The following is an 18,952-nucleotide window of genomic DNA, read 5'->3' on the forward strand; positions in this document are numbered from 1 at the left end:
CATCCACTGGAATTTTTCATCATTTCTCTCACCCTTAGCCAGCCAGTTGCTGTGACTTTACCATCCTAAACTTTAGTGACTTGCCACGTGTTTGGCAAAGTTCACTAATTCTGATAAAGTGAGAAATTATGCCTGTTATATGGAAGAAAGGGTTGGTAAATTTCAGGTATTTTATGAAGACATGAAAGACTCAATGTTTTCCTTCCATGCATTTGTAGCATGTATCGATCACATACTCAAGAAGTGCTTCTCGATCTTATTATGGCCCTCTGTTCTCCCAGAAGTGCTTGTTTCATCTTTACATTAAGGGCTGGCTACTTTACTAATGTGCGTCTGCCCTTGTGGCCAGAAAGCAGCCCTCCATTTGTAAGTATTATATAATCATATCCATCTTCACTGAGCAAGCAATGCTTATGGACCAGAAGGTTCATACAGATGAGCTTACAGTATGAGAGTGTCTTAATGTAACTGCTTAACATTTATTAATCCATGGTGCAACAATAATAGTACTGTCACCCATGGCATGGTTATAACAGCTTGAGGATGAAGGAAGTGATCACTGCTACTATTGCACTAGTTAATATATTTAAAAAGGATCACACATCATAATTTTTTATTGTTATCATGACCATTTGGCTTCCTCAATTAACTTTAGTTGCTATTTCATCAATATGGCTTTAATTAATTACGTGAGCTTTGCAAAATCCGACTTTGAGAAGAAACCACAGGTTCACTTGCACCCCGTGTATATTCATTCCTTCAGCTTCAGTAACTGCGGTGGATCTGGAGGCTATCCCAGAAACACTGGGTGTGAGGCAGGAATACACCCAGGATTGGACACCAGTCCATCGCAGGGCCTATGCACACACTTGTACAACTTACAAAGCATTTAAAAGCATAACTTGCTTAACCAACATGGTCTCTCACTCGCAAATTCATAACAATTTGCATGACTCAATTTGTACAAAGTCCTACTAAGGTTAGGGCTGGGGTTAGTGTTTGCACCTTTTTCTTTTTCTACAACTTCATATGAACCAAACAAAATCAAGACATCAGGTTCCAGTTTATGTGCCTAGAGTGCAAGCTTATTGTGATATCAAATATATACATTTGAAGAAATCTAAGCTTATAATGTGTATTGTTAAAGTAAAGCCCATTTTCTTCTCATTTGAAATGAAGTGCAATAATACGATTGTGTTCCTAAACTGGCTTAATATTCTGTATCATTTTAGCCATCTTATTTTGCAGCTCAATTAGGCAAAAAAAAAAAAAAAAACTGCTGTCAAGATGGTTATATAATCATTACAGTATAATTTTAGATAGTAATGACTTCCTAGTAAATGTAACATTGTTCAGAAAGTGATGGTAGCATGTGAAAAGTATTCTAAGTGAGGCCTAGATTCAGTAACCAACACAGGCACCATGCTTGCAGTATGAAACGAACAATATCTGAGCTACTTGCTCTAGTAATAAACTCACTTCTATCCGTTCTGCCCTATTTCCTTAAAAGAAATAAACTTTCTGCTAGTGTCAAATTCACAGCTGCTGTCACTCAATTTAATATCATTCTTAATATGTAAATATGACAGTTTATTCTGTGTAATAGTGATTAAAAACATTCAAAGTTTATTTCTTCAATACATGCACCAGATAGCTTTTTGTTTTTCCACAGCAAGCAATTATTGACTTCATACTTTATAACTTTTCTTAACATTACTCTAACACAGAGTGACATGACAGGATGCGAATAACCGTTTTTGTTTTTTGTTTGTTTGTTTTGATGTTGTAAATGGTGATACTGAGCCTACTGTTGATTGCAGGATGAATGGTAATGATTGCATTTTTACACCCTCCACACTTCTTGATGATGCCAGTTCAAGTCCATTTAGGAACCCAATCCAGCAAACAAGACGATCAAATCAGGCTGGAATATTAGAAGACAAGCTATAACATCTCAGCATGGCAGTCTGAAAAATTTTGTCTTCTTTTACCCCTAACACACAGGCAGACTGAAGCAGAATAATTCTTCTTCATTGACGCTTGTTTCCCACCAAGATCGCTCAGCTGTTTGTTTTTAATGCAGCCCCTGCTGGTCACGCCACAGTATTACAACAACGGCTTTTTTTTTTTTTTTTTTTTTTTTTTTTTTTTTTTAAATATATAAATAGACTTGGTACCTGAGCTGGTTACCATGGATAGAGTAATAACGAATTACACAACTTTGGTAATTATGTGGCATTTTGCATTATTATATATTCCTTAAACGTACGTTATAATAAATAATTTGTAATTAAATGTGTTTAGAGACCCCTGCTTGCTAACATACCTAGCTAGCGAGATGTCTCGTGCTAACTAGCGTCTGGGTAGCTAGCTTTATAGCATGTGACCAACTTGTACAAGACTCGAAGAGTCTCTGATATTAGCCACCATTAATGAACATATCAAATGCAGTGGCATTTATCCCAATTGGCTTAGTTTAGCTCTTAGCCAGTCCCCTATTCTTGCTTATCAGTTTAGCTACAGCATATAAACTAACTTAACTACAGATAACTAGCGAGGTCCATGTTATTTCGATGGTAACACGTTAGCCAGATTAACGTCAGACACAGCTAGCAAATGTTCTCAAATTCTAAAATATAACTACTTTTATCAACCATTAGCAAAATATAAACACAAGAAATGGCTTAACTTGACCGAGTAATGTTTAGTTTCCCCCACAGCATGGTAAAGTTGTGCTCATTTTAGCTGAGAGAGCTAAAGTAGGTTATTAAGCTACTTGTAAATGGCTGGTTAATAACGCGTTTCATCCGCCATTGCTTATCTCTTAGAAAACGTAAATACATCAGTCTGAATGTTTTAGGAGTTAAACAGGTATTTAAACCCCACAGTGCTATTTCTGCTGTAATTGTTTTAGCCATTAAATGGGCTAAATTGCTGGATGGTTCTGATTGGTCAGTGATGTGATCAGGCCGCGTGCACGTGCAGAGCTGGGACTGATCAAGCTGACCCCAGAATTGAGCTCGTCATGCTGTCTGTATTACTGAGTGAAGGTTAAAGCAGCTAAAACCTGGAGCGTTTCTCAGATCTGGAGGCTTAATTGACAGCCGCAGATATTTGCATTTAGTGATTGAAACTTAAACGGGTTGTAGAACATGTGGTACCCTCCTTCCATGATGGTACCAGTTTACTTAGAGGCAAGCGCGCGCAGAACTGCAGATGTGCCTGCTGCAGTCATGTGGCCCGTCATACCGTTTGAACAGCACTTGTGCTTTGCTATTAACGACATGGTCGGTAAGTTTTCCTGTAGCCAAATTAAGTTCAACTATTAGCACAGTGGTCTAGCAGTGCATACAACCTCAATCCCATTGCATGCATGCATGTATGCATTGTCGTGCAGTCACTCTCACTAACTCTCTTATTTACTCACAGACCTATTGCTTTTTCACCTAATCAATTATTTGTTCAGTCACCCATTAATCCACACTATAACAATAATGAACAGACTAAACATTTATAATGTTTTGCATGTATTCCAAGGGTTTCGGGAGCATCGCCTGTCTGTTGAGGATGGAAGGAAATTTTTGTTGAGCAAGTAGGTTTTTACTCTTTTCTCCACACACTGTACCTCACTAGTAAATGTGAAATTCACATGGATTACTGTAGTGTGCATTACAGTTCTTACAATGCACTTTTTCTAGGTCTGTGTATGATCTTGTGAAAGTGAGCCACTTTCTGGAGTTGACTGATCCAAAGTTGCTTGGTTGGTATCTCTCCTTACCTGTGGAAGACAGGAAACTGATACAAGGCATGGACAACATATCTAATTAGCATTTCATATTAAATGCATGTCTCTGTTTCATGAGATGTAAGCTAAATTATATACTGCCGCATTATTTACAGAAGAAGGAGGACTCCTTCAGTTTCTGCATAGACATCCTGCTCTTGAAGTATCTAGACATATTGTTCATTTAAAGCGTGAGTATACTGGATCAAATTAGTCAGTTCTGGTTAAAGTTTTTCAGTAAAGCAGATTGTTTTATGTCTTTTTATACCATTTTAGAGCACGTTATAGGAAATTGCCTTCCCCTTCCAGCACCTGATATGTCTTCAAAACTCGATAGGTATTTTTTCATATTTTGCTTAAGAAATTGTACATATTGTGCTGAAGTGAGTTATGGGATTCTATTTGCATGTCATTTCCATAATGCTTCTCTAGATCAAGACGTGCCACATTTTATGGCATGTCACAGTGTGTAAATTGTGGCACGAGTTGTCCGTCTGGTGCTAAAAAGTGCAGACGCTGTAGCACGCTGATCCTAAACCCAGAGGAAAATGTTTGCATATCTGGTAAGAGATGTTTGATATGATGTCTGCTTCATTTCTAGTACAGATTGCTGTTTGCTACATATTTTTGTCCATGTGTAGAGGAAGAAAAGACACTTCAGTTGCTACCAAACAACGTACGAGAGGAGCTGAATCTCTTAAAATCCAAGGGACATGTCAGTGAGGATATGTCAATGAAAAGTTCTCAGCAGTATGATTGCACGCAGAGCACCTCGAATAATTTGTCTGCCACTCGGATCACCCTTTTAAACAGTTTCCAGCAATCGGAGCATCCAAGGAAGAACTCTAGTGATGGCCAGCTTCTGTGTCAGATGTGGGAGGAAAGAGTGCCGTGTGATGGCAAGGATTTCAGAGTATTTAAAGATCCCTCAGCACAAGCAAGCTTTTTGCTTGACAGGGAGCTTGAGATGCAAGGCCACAGTCAAAGTGCTCATGACCAGGTACCTCTGCTGCCAGATACCAGTTCAGATTTTCCTAATCTAGAAGAGGAGACATTGCCAGAGTATTACAGTTTTAACAGCACCACAATGGAGCACACGTCTGCCCAGTGGAGTGACGCCACTAATACCTCCATGATGGCCACTAAAGGCAGCACTGAGGCATCCACCACTGATGAGTCTGTGGCCTGTGGTGCAGAGAATGGTACATTCCCTGATTCTGTATCGTTCCTCAGCAATTCCTCGGAGTGGACCGATCTCACAGAGGATTGCCAAAATCTCAGTAATGAGGATGACCTGGAATGTGAGACAAAGACAGATGAGTATCATAGTGTGATTGAAGAAGAAGCCTCAAGCTCAGCAGCCTGCATTCCATGCATTAATCCCAGCTGGTCAGCATCTGGCCAGTGTACTCGAGAGAGTGAGTTTACATGTGAGGGGTGCATTTCGTCTGCCAGCCTGAGTGAGCTAAATGTCAAAACCACAACAGCGTGTGAGGTCGCTCCTGTTTCCCTCAGTGTGAGCCAGGCAGTGGATGCCAGCAATGAGTTTAGAGCTTGTTTTACATCCACCCGGGCAACAGAAATCACTCAGGACTTCTTTGTGAAGCATTGCCAAGATGTTTCCACTGGTACTGACTCATGTCCTGTTAACCAGGAGACACAGACAATTCAAAGGCCCACTTCTGAAAAATACACTATTACTGACGTCTACATGTCTGACTTGGATGCTCTTTGTGAGGTAATATATCCTAGAGACGCAAAATTTATTTTTTTTTTTTTGGTGAGATGAAGTACTTACTTGCTAACACTTATCTCTTCCTTGTCTAGGAATTTGGGAAACTCAGAATGATGGAAGAAGAGCTAATGCATTTAAAGGATGAAATGGCAAGGTAACAGACTCAACTACAAGACTGATTCATTTGCCAAAATTACCTCTCATTTCCAGTTCTTAGGATGCATTGAAAGGAAGGCTGTTATGCTCAAATTAGATGTTTTGGGAATTTTTTTTTGTAAGCAAATTTGTGTTTAGTCAAGTAATGTGCGTATGAGTATTTGTTGAAATTTGAAATGTGATTGTGGTCTAAGTCGTAATTGAAAATATCAGATTTGCACAGTTGTTCTTAAACTGTAGTGGGAAGATGACTCACTAAATATTTTGAGTAAAATTTAGAATAGCTGCCTGTATAAACAAAGCCTAAATGTTTTGAAATGCATAATGCAGATCTGGTCCTGGTACTGCTGGAGGGCCCAGGAGTGAACAACAGAAGAGTAGCTGTGGATGCGGTGCTGTTCCACGTGCTAGATGGGCAGAGCTGCGTCTGCTGGCTCTGCAGTTTGCCATGTGCCAGCAACATTGCTGGAGGCGCTTCTACACATCACCACAGGGTGAAACTTCACTTGAGGGGTAAAAGACAGAATCTGAAGTGATGTCCTAAGATTCAGACCAAAAATTTAGGAAAGGATCGCATTGTTGTTTTTTTTGAGTGTTCCTGTCTTCATGCAGAACCAAAGCACTGCCTGATGCAATGTCACAGACCCTGAAGAGCCTGGAGGACAATTACTTCAAGATGAAGAGGAAGATACTGGAAGGGGTTCCTCTGGATAATCTCAAGCCTCTGTCTGTGGACACTAAGAGATTAACAGCTGCAACGTGCTACAGGCCGTCTTTGGTATGCAGGTTGCACATGTTTAAAGGGGAAAAAAAAAAAAAAAAAAAAACACCAAAGGAAGGATTTACTTTTAGCATCACAATTTGAACAAGTTTTGTTTCTTTTCAGATTTATGAGGCTTTTTTAGGTGACAGTCTGCCTGAGTTTTCATTCAAGTAAGTGTAATTTATTCTGGAAATAATTAAATCAAGGATTTCAATTACCTGTGAAATTTGTAATCGACTGTCATTTTTATCTTTTATGTTAATTGTGACCGTCAAAAGGCCCAGTGGTCTTGAAGATGAGGGCCAGACTAACCAAGCCGATGAGGTGTTGAATATAAACACCACAGACAGAGGACACCTCAACAAGAATACAACAGCTTCTTGGGTATTTATTGTGTTTGTGGGTGTGTGTAAACTATTCATTTAAAAAAAAAAAAAAAAATCAAAGTTTGGTCAGGATTTACCGAACAGATACAGAAATTTAACTCAACATAAGATACAATAGTAAAATATGCTGGTAACTGAGTGAATTTTGTCTTTGAATACTTATGGGAACTTTGCAAGTTAAGGTTTATTTTTCAGTGTGGACGAAGGGAGGGGGGTTTCTATGAAAGTTTCAGTCCTTGATCCTGATTTTCCTTCTTCCCCTGCTCGTGGACAAAACTGGCAGCATGATTCTGCAACATTGTCTAAAACTGCAAGCAGTAAGAGAAGTAGAGGCGTGCCTGGTTCCAGCCAACAACCAGGAATCTCTAGTGATGCCAAGCCTGGTAAAGAAGCATTAAAACCCACATTGGCTGTGCACTATAAACTGGTGTATACACTCACTGAGCACTTTATTAGGAACACCCGTTCATTCATGCAATTATCTAATCAGCCAGTCGTGTGGCAGCAGTGCAGTGCATAAAATCACACAGATACGGGCCAGCAGCTTTGGGTAATGTTCACATAAACCATCAGATTGGGGGGAAAAATGTCAGTGAATTTGACCGTTGCATGATTGTTGGAGCCAGACAGGCTGGTTTGAGTATTTCTATAACTGCTGATCTCATGGAATTTTCACACACAACAGTCTCTACAGTTTATTCAGAATGGTGCAATAAAGATAAAACATCCAGTGAGCAGCAGCGCTGCGAACAGAAACACCTTGTTCATGAGAGGTCAAAAGTGAATGGCAAGACTGGTTCGAGCTGACAGTCTATAGTAACTCAAATAGCCGCTCTGTATAATGTCAACATGTCAAACCTTGAGGTGGATGGGCTACAACAGCAGAAGACCACCTCAGGTTCCACTGTTCAGCCAAGAACAGAAAGCTGGTCCTGCAGTGGGCACAGGCTCACCAAAGCTGGACAGCTGAAGACTGGAAAAACATAGCCTGGTCTGATGAATATCAATTTCTGCTGAGGCGCACAGATGGTAGGGTCAGAATTTGGCACCAACAGCATGAATCCATGGACTCAACCTGCCGTGTGTCGACAGTCCAGGCTGGTGGAGGTGGTGTAATGGTGTGGGGAATGTTTTCTTGGCACACTTTGGGCCCGTTAATACTAATCAATCATCGCTTGATTCTGACAGCCTATTTGAGTATTGTTGCTGTCCATGCGCATCCCTTCATGGCCACAGTTTACTCATCATCTAATAGCTACTTCCAGCATGATAATACACCATGTCGTCCCAAATTGGTTTCATGAACGTGACAATGAGTTCAGTGTTCTTCAGTGGCCTTCCCTGTTACCGGATCTGAATCCAGTAGAACACCTTTGGGATGTGGTAGAACAGGAGATTCAAAGCATGAAAGTGCACCTAAAAATCTGCAGGAATTGACATGATTGCATCAAACATTATCCAGAATCTCAAACGAATATTTCCAACATCGTGTGGAATCCATGCCATGAAGAATTGAGGCCATTTTGAAATCAAAGGGAGGCCCTACCCAATATTAGTATAGTGTTCCTAATAAAGTGTTTGGTGAGAGTAGATTCTACCATGTCTATAAGTTTCATCCTTGTGGAATGGTCTTAAATTCTTTGGTACCACTGTAGGTTTTTAAGTCATTTATATACACATTTCTTAAGGTGCTCCTAAAGACCTCAACAGCAGTGATGCCTGGTTTGATGCAGAGGAAGAACTTGGATGTCCTAGTCAGAGTTGTAAAGAAGACAAACAAACAGGGCAGAGAGATCAAGGGGACTCGGAGAAGGAACAAAAAGGTTGTAGTTGTTTAAACGATTGATATGAAACTTTTTTTTTTCCCTTAAGTTTGAAAGCAACCCTAATATACTTCATTTGCATTTTGTTGTAGTAGATGCAAACAGAAAGAAAGATCAGTGTTTCTTGCTTTGTGTCTCAAACTTGCCAAACAGTATTACTGAGGTGAGGATGATTGCTTAAATTACTTCAATTTGCAAAGTCATGTATGACACCGTGTGTGTGTGTGTGTAAGTCATCAGGATGATCTCCAGATGGCAGCAAAACTCACTAAATTATTTACTGATTGTAGCATGATCTGCTGCTTTGGTTTGCGAAGTACCATACCAATCAAGTGTCCCTTTCCAATTTTAGTAACACCAGGTAAGGCTTTGTTTATGTTTTATTTAAGTTTTAAATATATATCAACATAATGGTGGTTATATTCTAACTTTATATAAGGGAATATTCATTGGGGAAAAAAAGCAACACATGATTGGCATTTGTTGGACATTTAATCTTGGTGAGGTTTATGTGTCTTCCACGGTTGGTACCACAGGGTTGCAATAGTGAGTGTGAGAAACCCCAAGGATGCTGAGGCTGCAGTACGAGAGATGAATGGCCGATCCATTCAAGGCCACACTCTTCATGTGGAACACATCCACAAGTCTCCCGCAGATGGTCAGGCCTCCGTCAAAAAGTCCTGCGTTCAGCTTTCCCCAGCTGCCCATAAAGCAGGAGAAGGGCCAATCACACAATGCTCAAATAATAACTTTCATGGCTCCAGAGTGAGTATAACCCACTAGACACTTTCAAAGATGAGAGAAAGCATTACCAGAATATATGCATTTGAGTTTCTAATTCATCCCTACCACTTGTCTTTAAATTACTTTAGTCCCCTTGAGAAGTTAACTCTGTTTTCTTTCTCTTCTTTTTTTTTTTCTTTTTTTTTTTTTCTTCTAAGCCACTCCGCTCCAGTCTGGATAAGCTTACCAACATATGCACTACACCCACTGCATCAGGTACCTGTGTACCACAGCACTACGGAACCATGGGCAGCTTCGACACAATCATGGCCCAGTTAACAGAGCGCCACCCAAAAATGGGCAGACAGCGGATCGTCAGTGCTTTGCTGGAGCTGCGGGCAAAGCATCATGGTGTCCTCAGTGGCCTGCCCCTCAGAGATATAGTGGATATGACCTCTGAACTTCTCACTCACTCAACCACAGACTAAGCAAGACAAAGGTCACATTCTTTATTGGTGTATGTTTGAGTTTTTGTGTTATTTGCGTTGGTTTGGTATTTTTAGGCATTGAATAGGTGTCTTGGTTCTTTTAGGCATTTAATAGCCTTATGATTCTAACTATATGTTTGGCTTTTTAATTTGTGGATTTTCAGAAAGTGTTGTTACATGGTAGAATTTCTATTTTGCGAAAAGATGTACTAAGAAAAAATGATAATTGTTACTTTTTATAGTAGGCTTACCCAGTTAGAATTCAGTTAGAAAATAGTCTGTTCAAAACTGTTCAATATACAGTGGAGTGTCAGTTTGTTAGGAACACCTAGCTTGCACTAATTGGCCATTTCAGCAGGTACACCTACCAAACATGTCTACTGACTGGAATTTCTGTTCAGTTTGTCAACCACTGCAAGTCATTGATTGACAGGATAGAGGGGGACAAAATATACAGATAACTTCTGATTGGCTTCACTCAGTAATTACTTAAGGTTGTCTTGTAGGTGTATCTACAAAAAAGGTAATAAATCAAGGAATGCATATCTAATTAACTGGCAGCCCACTGTGTTTAGTTTTCAGTACTATGTATATAGTTGGCCAGAAAGGTGAATCATATGAAAAGCAAAACCAATTTCCTTATGTTCCATTATCAATAAAAACATTCTGTGCCTGAAATGTAACACTGATATATGTTGATGTATGTGATTATTTCTGAACAGTTTCAGTCCTGCTTATCTATTTTGCTGATTCTTATTGCATTACTACACTGTCCTTGGTATTTTTGATCCAATACCAAGTAATACCAACACAAATCATGGTGAAAAAGGGAAAACCTGCCATTTTTCTGGTGAGAATTTGCAAACTTAGATAATGAAGAATATGTGATTTGTATGTGTGTTGAAATGGAACACTTCTTTAGGAACACAATAGTAATTCTGGGTAGGTCCTCCCTTTGCTCTCAAAACAGCTTCAATTCTTCATGATGGTTCATCTCATAGATTCCATGAGATGTTGGAAACATTCCTTTGAGATTCTGTTCCATGTTAACATGATTGCTTTTTCAGGTGCACTTTCATCCTGCGAATCTCCTGTTCTGCCACATCCCAAAAGTGTTCTATTGGATTCAGATCTGGTGACTGGGAAGGCCACTGAAGAACACTGAACTCATTGTCAAGTTCATGAATCCAGTTTGAGATGAATTTTGCTTTGTGACATGGTGCGTTATCATGCTGAAAGTCGCTATTAGAAGATGAGTAAATGGTGGTCATGAAGGGATGTGCATGGTCAGTAGCAATACTTAAATAGGCTGTGGCATTCAAGCGATTGATTGATTGGTATTAATGGGTCCAGAGTGTGCCAAGAAAATATTCCCCACACCATTACACCACCTCCACCAGCCTGGACTGTTGACACAAGGCAGGTTGGGTCCACATTCTGACCCTACCTTCTGTATGCCTTACCAGAAATTAAGATTCATCAGACCAGGCTACATTTTTCCTGTCTTCAACTGTCCAGTTTTGGTGAGCCTGTGCCCACTACAACCTCAGCTTTCTGTTCTTAGCTGACAGAAGTGGAATCCGATGTGGTCTTCTGCTGTTGTAGCCCATCCGCCTCAAGGTTCAATGTGTTCGAACCACTTTGAACATTCACTGTTGATCTCTCATCAACAAGGCATTTTTGTCTGCAGAACTGCCACTCACTGGATGGTTTTTCTTTATTGCACCATTCTGAGTAAACTCTAGACTCTAGACTGTTGTGTGTGAAAATCCCAGGAGATCAGCAGTTATAGAAATACTCAAACCAGCCTGTCTGGCACCATCAAGCATGCTACGGTCAGAATAGCGGAGATCACTTTTTTCCCCATTCTGATAGGTGATGTGAACATTACCTGAAGCTCATGGCCTGTATCTGCATTTTATGCATTGCACTGCTGTCACATGATTGGCTGATTGGATAATTGCATGAATGAGTAGGTGTACAGGTAATAAAGTGCTCAGTGAGTGTATCTCCTGTTTAGTTACAGAAATAAGCCATATACCATATAACTTACAGTTAGGGTTGCCAACTTGGTGTGACCAAATTCCAGGAGATTTTTAACTGCATTGTTAATGTATAAATAATTCATATTCAGTAGTTTGGTCAAGGTTGCAGTGGATCCAGAGCCTATCCTGGGAACACTAGACATGATTTGGGAATACACCCTGGATGGGATGCCAGTCCATCACAGGGCACTTAGGGGCAATTTACAGTAGCCAGTCCATGTAAAGGTATGTTTTGGGAGATAGGAGGAAGCCAAAGCAAATGTATGAAATTCAGCAGAGACAGGGCACACTGGAACTGTACCCACTTCACCCATGTGCAGCACTAAAATGTATATTGCTTTAAACAGCCTATTAAAATGCATCTGGCAACAATAGCTGGAATTAAATTTTTATTCTTTTTTTATTCTTATTACTTTGTATATTAGTCTGGTCCCTGGAGGACTAGTGGTTAGGCCTCTGCGCTCTCACCGCCATGGCCTGGGTTTGATTCCCAGCCAGGGAACCAACCCAAGCCACTAGGGTTTGCACCAGTGCACTCCCAGCGCCGGTCCAAAGCCCGGATAAAATTGAGGAGGGTTGCCTCAGGAAGGGCATCCAGAGTAAAAACTGTGCCAAATCAAATATGCAGACCAATGATCTGCTGTGGCCACCCCTAATGGGAGCAGCCAAGAGAAGAACAACAACTTTGTATATTAATCCCTTTAAGCTGCATTATTATTATTATTATTATTATTATTATTAATCCCATGTAGTAGCCAGGTACATTTATCAGCTCACAATGCAGAGTTTCCCAGCTGCCATTTCAAAGTGCATTGGAATGTACAAAGGTTGAGAGAGGTAGAGAGAAGAAAGAAACAAGACAAGACAAAGAAGAGGAGGAAGAGAAAAGTGCAGGGTAATGTATGTTAGAGTGTTTTAGAGGAAAAAAGGCAAAGATGCTAAACGGAAGTGAGTGTTGTCATTTAAATGTTCCTTACCAGGCATGGAGACTTAATATGGGTCAACTGCTGGTACAGTCGTCCCTGGAAACTGCACCATCTGATGAATATAATTCACACAGTAATACGGTGTGGTATAGTATAGGAATTAACAGGAAAATACTTATACACTTGTTATACCTGGCCAGATGGGATGCAGTAAGAGTGGCCTTGCTGCTCCTGGTTGGTACAGGGTGTGGCAGGTGTGTGGGGAAGGGTGGGACAGGGTGTAGCATCCACCCATCCAGCCTCCACCCATGGGCCAGAGTTGGAAAAACTGTCCCAGCTAGGATTATATGGCTGTGGCAGGAGGGGAAGAAGCAAACAGGGTTTGGTCAGTTCCCTTTACAAAACTAAATAATCTTATTTTATTCTTGGCATTTCCGTTTAGGTTATTGAGTGTAAATTCAATGTTTACATTGGAGTCAAACAGTTGAGTGGCAGGCATACAAGTTACTAGAGAATATTTATATTGCATTCAGAAGAGGAAATGCTAACTTTTGAATTGATATGGGTTTTCACTATTAATATCTTACCTACACTATTTGACCATTTTTGTCACTTGTGATAATACACCAAGTGGCTTGTTGCTATACATTACATTTAATGTCCTAAGGGTATGCCTTTTTGCACTCAACTGCATTTCTGGAAGTGTAAATACTACGTACCTACTTACTTACTTACTTACTTAACAAATTGACTTTACATCAAAATTAAACTGAAAACAAACCAAAAAAATATTATTGTATTATTTCCCACTATTTTTAGAATAATAATGGAGACATTAAAACTATGAAAGTATATATTAACCAAGGAAAATTTAAACAAATCAAAACTATTTTTCTTTTGAACAATATTCTTAATAAATCTTTGGACAGTCTTGGTATCTTCACTGCATGATGGAGCTTCACTCAGGAGGCCTTTGTTAAAGTTCCCCCAAAAGGAAGTTAAAATGAAAGAGTACTGTTTCCATATTGTTAGCAGGCAGAAGAGCTACCCCAACTCCAAAATCCCAATTTAAGCCCTGGCCCTTTTTAGTGGGTGATTTTCACTAATGATTTTCTGACCAGAAGAGGGACACATCATAACGATACATTTTTTTCAGCTGTTTCTTTACATATGAATGTGATGTGTAATTTTGTGACTCAAATAACTAGATTACATTATTTCTACAGAGTTCAGATTTGTGTATCTGAAGCATTTATATACAGTATACACAAATCGTCTTAACATATACGCTATAAAGTATATGTATATAAAATTGCCCACAAGACCAGCACTGATCATCATAAATCAGCTTGAAACATGCATGTGGAAATGTTTGGGTCATAAACTATACGGCCGAAAGTAAGTCGACACCTGGCCATGACACCCATATGTGAGGCTCCTCATATGTGAGAACTGTTGCCACAAAGTTCTAAGCACTCAGTTGCCTTTCTATGCTGTAGCATTAAGATTTCCCTTCACTGGAACTAAGGGGCCCAACCTGTTTCAGCATTACAATGCCCCTGTGCACAAAACAAGGTCCATAAAGACATGGTTTGCCAAGGTTGATGTGGAGGAACTCAAGTGGTCCGAGCCCTGACCTTAACCCCACTGAACACCTTTGGGATGAACTGGAATGCTGACTACTCACCAGACCTTCTATACTTGACATCAGTGCCTGATCTCACTAATGTGCTTGTGGCTGAATGAGCACAAATTGGGGGTTATTGTAACAGAAAAAGGAGGACCAGCTATGTGCCAATGCTCATGGTTTTGGAATGGGCACATATGGGTGTGATGATCAGGGGTCCACATTCTTTTGGCCATGTAGTATATTCTGTTTTGTGAAGAGTTGACTGTCATTGTGAAGCTAAATTTTAGGTTGTGTATATTTTCTCTAATAATCAGTTGCTTATTGCAATACAACTAAAATTGCATTTTTAATGGTTGGGTGGTTCGGTTAGGATTCATTAGCTTTCGTGTTCTCTCATGTGGACTGTAAACTATGAGTAAAAGGTTGTGAAATAATCTAAAACCCTCAAGAGGATTTCTTGACGTTAATTGAAGATAGTTGTCTATCTAAGTTGTCTGTTTTTATGCTACAGCAATCAGAAATACAGGCTGGTTAAAGGAACTTGAAGCTTTTAAGTTTCAAGCTCAAACATCAACACACTTATCATAAATTTAGCAAAACCTAAATATTTATTCACAGGTTTTGATTAATTTGGGGCCCTCTTTTTGCCCAGGCCCCCCAGCTTTTTAAAACTGATACAGTGACATAGCAGCAGCATATAAAATCACCAAAAAATAATTTCAACAAACAAACAAACAGAAAGCTGGGTGTGTTTGAATTCTTCTTGAATATTGTGCTCTGTATTGTACAGTTGTGTATCTTGCATTCCACTACTGAGTGTTTGTGGAGTTTTGCACTGGCTGTCACAGTTTAATTTTCATTTCAGCAGTGCAGCGAGTGTGTCAGTCCCCATTCTCTTACTTTGTTTTTGATTTTAATGTCGAACATACTTAACACCGTGATCTGTACATCACGCCTACACACTTTACAAAATGCATAGTGTTCCCCTAGATTTTACTTCATATGGCCAAACTGAACTCTCATTTTAGCAGGAAATTTTGTCGCATATCTGGGCTGTTTAGCACGAGCTCCAATGTTATAGATAGTCTGAGGACAAAATGAGCTTTAACTCAAGGAGCAGAAGAGAGAAGATCATTAACACATGCTGAAGAAACTCCCAATGGGAGGAACATAACTCCAAATGGGAGGGACATAACACCAAATGGGAAGAACAAACTCCAAATGTGAGGAACATAACTTCAAATGGGAGGGACAAACTCCAAATGGGAGGGGCAAACTCCAAATGGGAGGGACAAACTCCAAATGGGATAGATATAACTAGTGCTGTTGGCTGTTAAGAAGTCTGGTGGGGTTTTTTTATTATTTATTTAGTTTTTGAACATGTGTGCATACAATACACGGAGTAAACTCACAGATCCCTATGTGTATTTGATTTTTTTTTAAATAATCTAAAATATGTGTAGTTAAACGGGTTAGATCCGGGTTTGATCCACATCATAGCCTAATGTATTTCATTCATCATAAAATGTAAAGTGCTTAAACCTCTAGGAAATATGCATATGTGTGAAAATAAACTCTCAATCTACCAGTGTTTGTGCTCTGACAGGTGAACGTTCACACAGCTGAACAGACAGATTTGCTCATTTTCAGAAATGTAATCTGTCAGACTGGGTCTGAGCTCCATGACTTTTTGGTCAGAATATATCAGTGACATAAATATTTGCTTCTATTCTCATGTGTTTATCAGAAAGGGAAAACAGATTTCATATTAGCCTATTTAATCATTTAGCCTCAGAAAACAAATTTGAATAATTTATATTTCAGATAATAACTCAGATGATAACACACTTCTTTTAGTTTGAGAAATGGCTTCATTGTGATACCCTGCTCTTACCCAGAATGCAGGAAATTGTTGTCCTCTTCAGGGCCAGTTTCTGCCAGAAAGACATCTTGGTAGCAGGGATGGACCCAGAAGCCAAGGGCCCCCTAAAAAATGCAAATTATATATATGTATTTAATTATTAATGCTTAATAATGTATGCTGAAAATTTAAATATCGATGTTAAAACACTGAAATGAGGGCCACATTCCTATTTTCCTAGGGCCCCTTTTCCGCCCCTGCTTGGTAGCCTCCCTAATCAATGTTTTACTTGTCCTGTCACTTTTCACTTAGTTTTCTTAATTAACAACTGTTTATCACTTCAGTTTTGTTGGTCGCAAATTCACACAGAGATCGAAAAAATCTGGCACTTACACTGGGTCTTAAAATCAGAAAAAATCACTGCAATTTGAAGTGTAGATGTTTTATATTTGCTGTATATAAATTATTGTTTAGCTTAAAAGGTCAACATTTCACAGCCTTAACTGGTATAATTCAGGCCATGAGTTTTCCATAATATTTCTGTTATTTTATTATTCAGCACAGTAAAATCTGTGAGAACTAATCGCTAACCTGAGTTATCTAAGCTAAAACCACAAAAATACGACAAAAATTCAATGTTTGCAATGATATGCCAACATGATATTTATCAAGAAAAGTTTTATTCTTTATATATTTGAATGTGAGCGAGATATTCAGTTTACGTCAGTTTACGACAGTATGGCTGGAGCAGAGCCTATTTGCATATACGTTCGAATTAGACCAATAAGAAAGCGTTTAACAGAATGCCCTCCCATTTGGGAGGGGCTAAATAAGAAACTGTCGAATGCGCCACTATTTTGTGAATAAAAGTTTCCGTGGTATGTTTTAAGTGTAAAAAACCCGTGAGGTGTTAAAAAACGTGTGATTTGCATTCACTGCCGTGAGACAGCAATAAAAGCAAATAACCGTGAGACTTGACAGGTACGCAAAACCACTACCAGTGTTACTACTGCAGCTGTGGCTTTTGGGCTCGCTTAATGAGGGTCACGTGACCGCCAGTGCCTGGCGGAAATAATCTCTGCTTGTTAACGTCACAGTTGGCACGAATCCAAATCACCAGCTGGAGAAGTGTTGGGTAGGATTGGTGGTAGGTGGTGTGGCCTAGCTTGAAATAAACCTCAACATTGCTGGTAGCTATTTTCTTCCATTTCCTTTCTAGTATAATGTTGTTGTTGTTGTTGTTGTTGTTTTTTTTTGAAGGCTACATGAAGAACTAAACACACTCGGGCGGAGAGTCAGTCATTAAGCGCTGAGCTTCAGTGTGCATGTCAGTTGTAGGGTGTTAGGGATTGTAATGTAACTCTGAGATGTGTACCCTGACCCTAGTGTATAATGAAAACTGGAATATGATGCAGCACGCGCACTGAACAGCTTGACATGGCACTGTGGTTAAATGAGAGCGCCTCCTCTCTAGTGGGCGGAGCTAATGAAAAGCAGCTCCAAACTTCTGCAGTGAAAACAGCCGGAGACTCGGATCAGGATCTGGATCTCACTAGAATTCTTTTCTTTCTTTCCTTCTTTCTTTCTTTCTTTCTTTCCTTCTTTAAAAAACATTTCTCGTGTTGGGGATGTGTTTTGCATGTGTTTTTGAAAGTGACACGCAGTTAATGTGGCTTATTGAAGTTGAATGGAAATGCATGACGGGAAGGCGATGAGCCGATATGGATTAAAGCCTGTGCATTACAAAGAGCAGTTTCTGTGCGGGTTTGTTCAGAGCCAGCTCGCCACTTCGGTAGAGTTGGGATGGACCGAGAGAGAAGTGCTCCACTCAGGCATCTAAGGGATAACGTTTGCTGTTGGTGATTCAGCCCAGTTTGTCTCAGATTTTACTCAGAGGTCGTCGCCTTTCTCGACCTTTTTTCCAGCCATCATGTGGAGTTTTCAGCTTGGTGGCCATCTCGCAGTTCTTTTAGCCGGCATTATTCTGCACATCTGGATTCACACAGCCAGAGGTGAGAGGTTTCCTCATTATGAAATGCTTTAGGTATCCACCTGCATCTGTTTGAGAGTTACTGTAACTTTAACCCCATGTCTGCTTATACTAAATCTATGCATAAACTTGTTAGATCTTCATATTCTCTAAATGTCTATTTTATCTACTATTCCATGGTGTAGGTGTTAATGTGTGTGTTAGTGGCAGTGCCACATCATGTGAAGAATGTCTACTGCTTCACCCGAGCTGCGCCTGGTGCGCCCAAGAGGTAAGGCACAATAAGACACAAAGTTCACTTTATAATGGTTCACTTGTTGTAGCCTATAGATACACAGTCAGATAAAAAAGTACTAAACTGTACCTTGGGGTGATATCCTCTAAAACAGGGGTTCTCAGGCTTTCTGCAGTCACAAACCCCTTTAACTGTAAAATAAATTCCACAAACCTATTCTATATTCCATAAAATAGCCCACCTATTCAAATATTAGTCTCATGTACAATAATATTCTGGCTATTTATTGCATCCATAGAGCTTTTCATTCTGCCTGAAATTTCCACTGAGTGAACACATGTCCAAGTTGGTATTATTTCCAAACCTACTTGTTTTTGAGTTATTGAGGTTTAAACCCATAAAACTCA

At 39.7% G+C, this 18,952-nt stretch overlaps 2 protein-coding genes across 4 annotated transcripts in view; both read left to right on the top strand.

Annotated features, from left to right (window-relative positions):
• Positions 1–2,936: 2,936 nt before the first annotated feature.
• On the top strand, positions 2,937–10,547 carry rbm44 (RNA binding motif protein 44). 2 transcript variants are annotated; one of them, XM_026909973.3, is made up of 18 exons: positions 2,937–3,291; positions 3,538–3,592; positions 3,699–3,805; positions 3,901–3,975; positions 4,061–4,121; positions 4,217–4,347; positions 4,426–5,522; positions 5,612–5,673; positions 6,006–6,188; positions 6,288–6,453; positions 6,562–6,608; positions 6,717–6,822; positions 7,108–7,207; positions 8,513–8,647; positions 8,743–8,810; positions 8,938–9,008; positions 9,184–9,412; positions 9,589–10,547. In XM_026909973.3, exons 1-18 carry the CDS (start codon positions 3,153–3,155, stop codon positions 9,856–9,858), a joined length of 3,102 nt encoding a protein of 1,033 aa, XP_026765774.3. In that variant the 5' UTR covers positions 2,937–3,152; the 3' UTR covers positions 9,859–10,547. The 2 variants fall into 2 exon arrangements, with proteins under 2 accessions (XP_026765774.3, XP_026765758.3); XM_026909957.3 differs by having other exon boundaries at positions 2,938–3,291; positions 8,740–8,810.
• Positions 10,548–17,282: 6,735 nt separating this feature from the next.
• itgb5 (integrin, beta 5) overlaps positions 17,283–18,952 on the top strand; it is a 34,306-nt gene continuing 32,636 nt past the window's right edge. The window contains exons 1-3 of one of the 2 annotated variants that reach the window (XM_026912685.3): positions 17,283–17,301; positions 18,246–18,332; positions 18,496–18,581. In XM_026912685.3, the coding sequence (XP_026768486.1) occupies positions 18,251–18,332; positions 18,496–18,581 (168 nt within the window). In that variant the 5' untranslated portion in view covers positions 17,283–17,301; positions 18,246–18,250. Of the gene's footprint in view, positions 17,302–17,405; positions 17,511–18,245; positions 18,333–18,495; positions 18,582–18,952 lie in introns of those variants that run through there. The other variant, XM_026912684.3, reaches the window with a different exon arrangement.

Source organism: Pangasianodon hypophthalmus, chromosome 5, assembly GCF_027358585.1.
Source record: "Pangasianodon hypophthalmus isolate fPanHyp1 chromosome 5, fPanHyp1.pri, whole genome shotgun sequence".
Classification (NCBI taxonomy): Eukaryota; Metazoa; Chordata; class Actinopteri; order Siluriformes; family Pangasiidae; genus Pangasianodon; species Pangasianodon hypophthalmus.

Coding starts and splice junctions, on each gene's coding strand:
- rbm44 (XM_026909957.3), top strand. CDS start 3,153: ATGTGGTACCCTCCTTCCATGATGGTACCAGTTTACTTAGAGGCAAGC. Junction 5,674..6,005: donor TTAAAGGATGAAATGGCAAG/GTAACAGACTCA, acceptor TGCATAATGCAG/ATCTGGTCCTGGTACTGCTG. Junction 8,648..8,739: donor CTCGGAGAAGGAACAAAAAG/GTTGTAGTTGTT, acceptor ATTTTGTTGTAG/TAGATGCAAACAGAAAGAAA.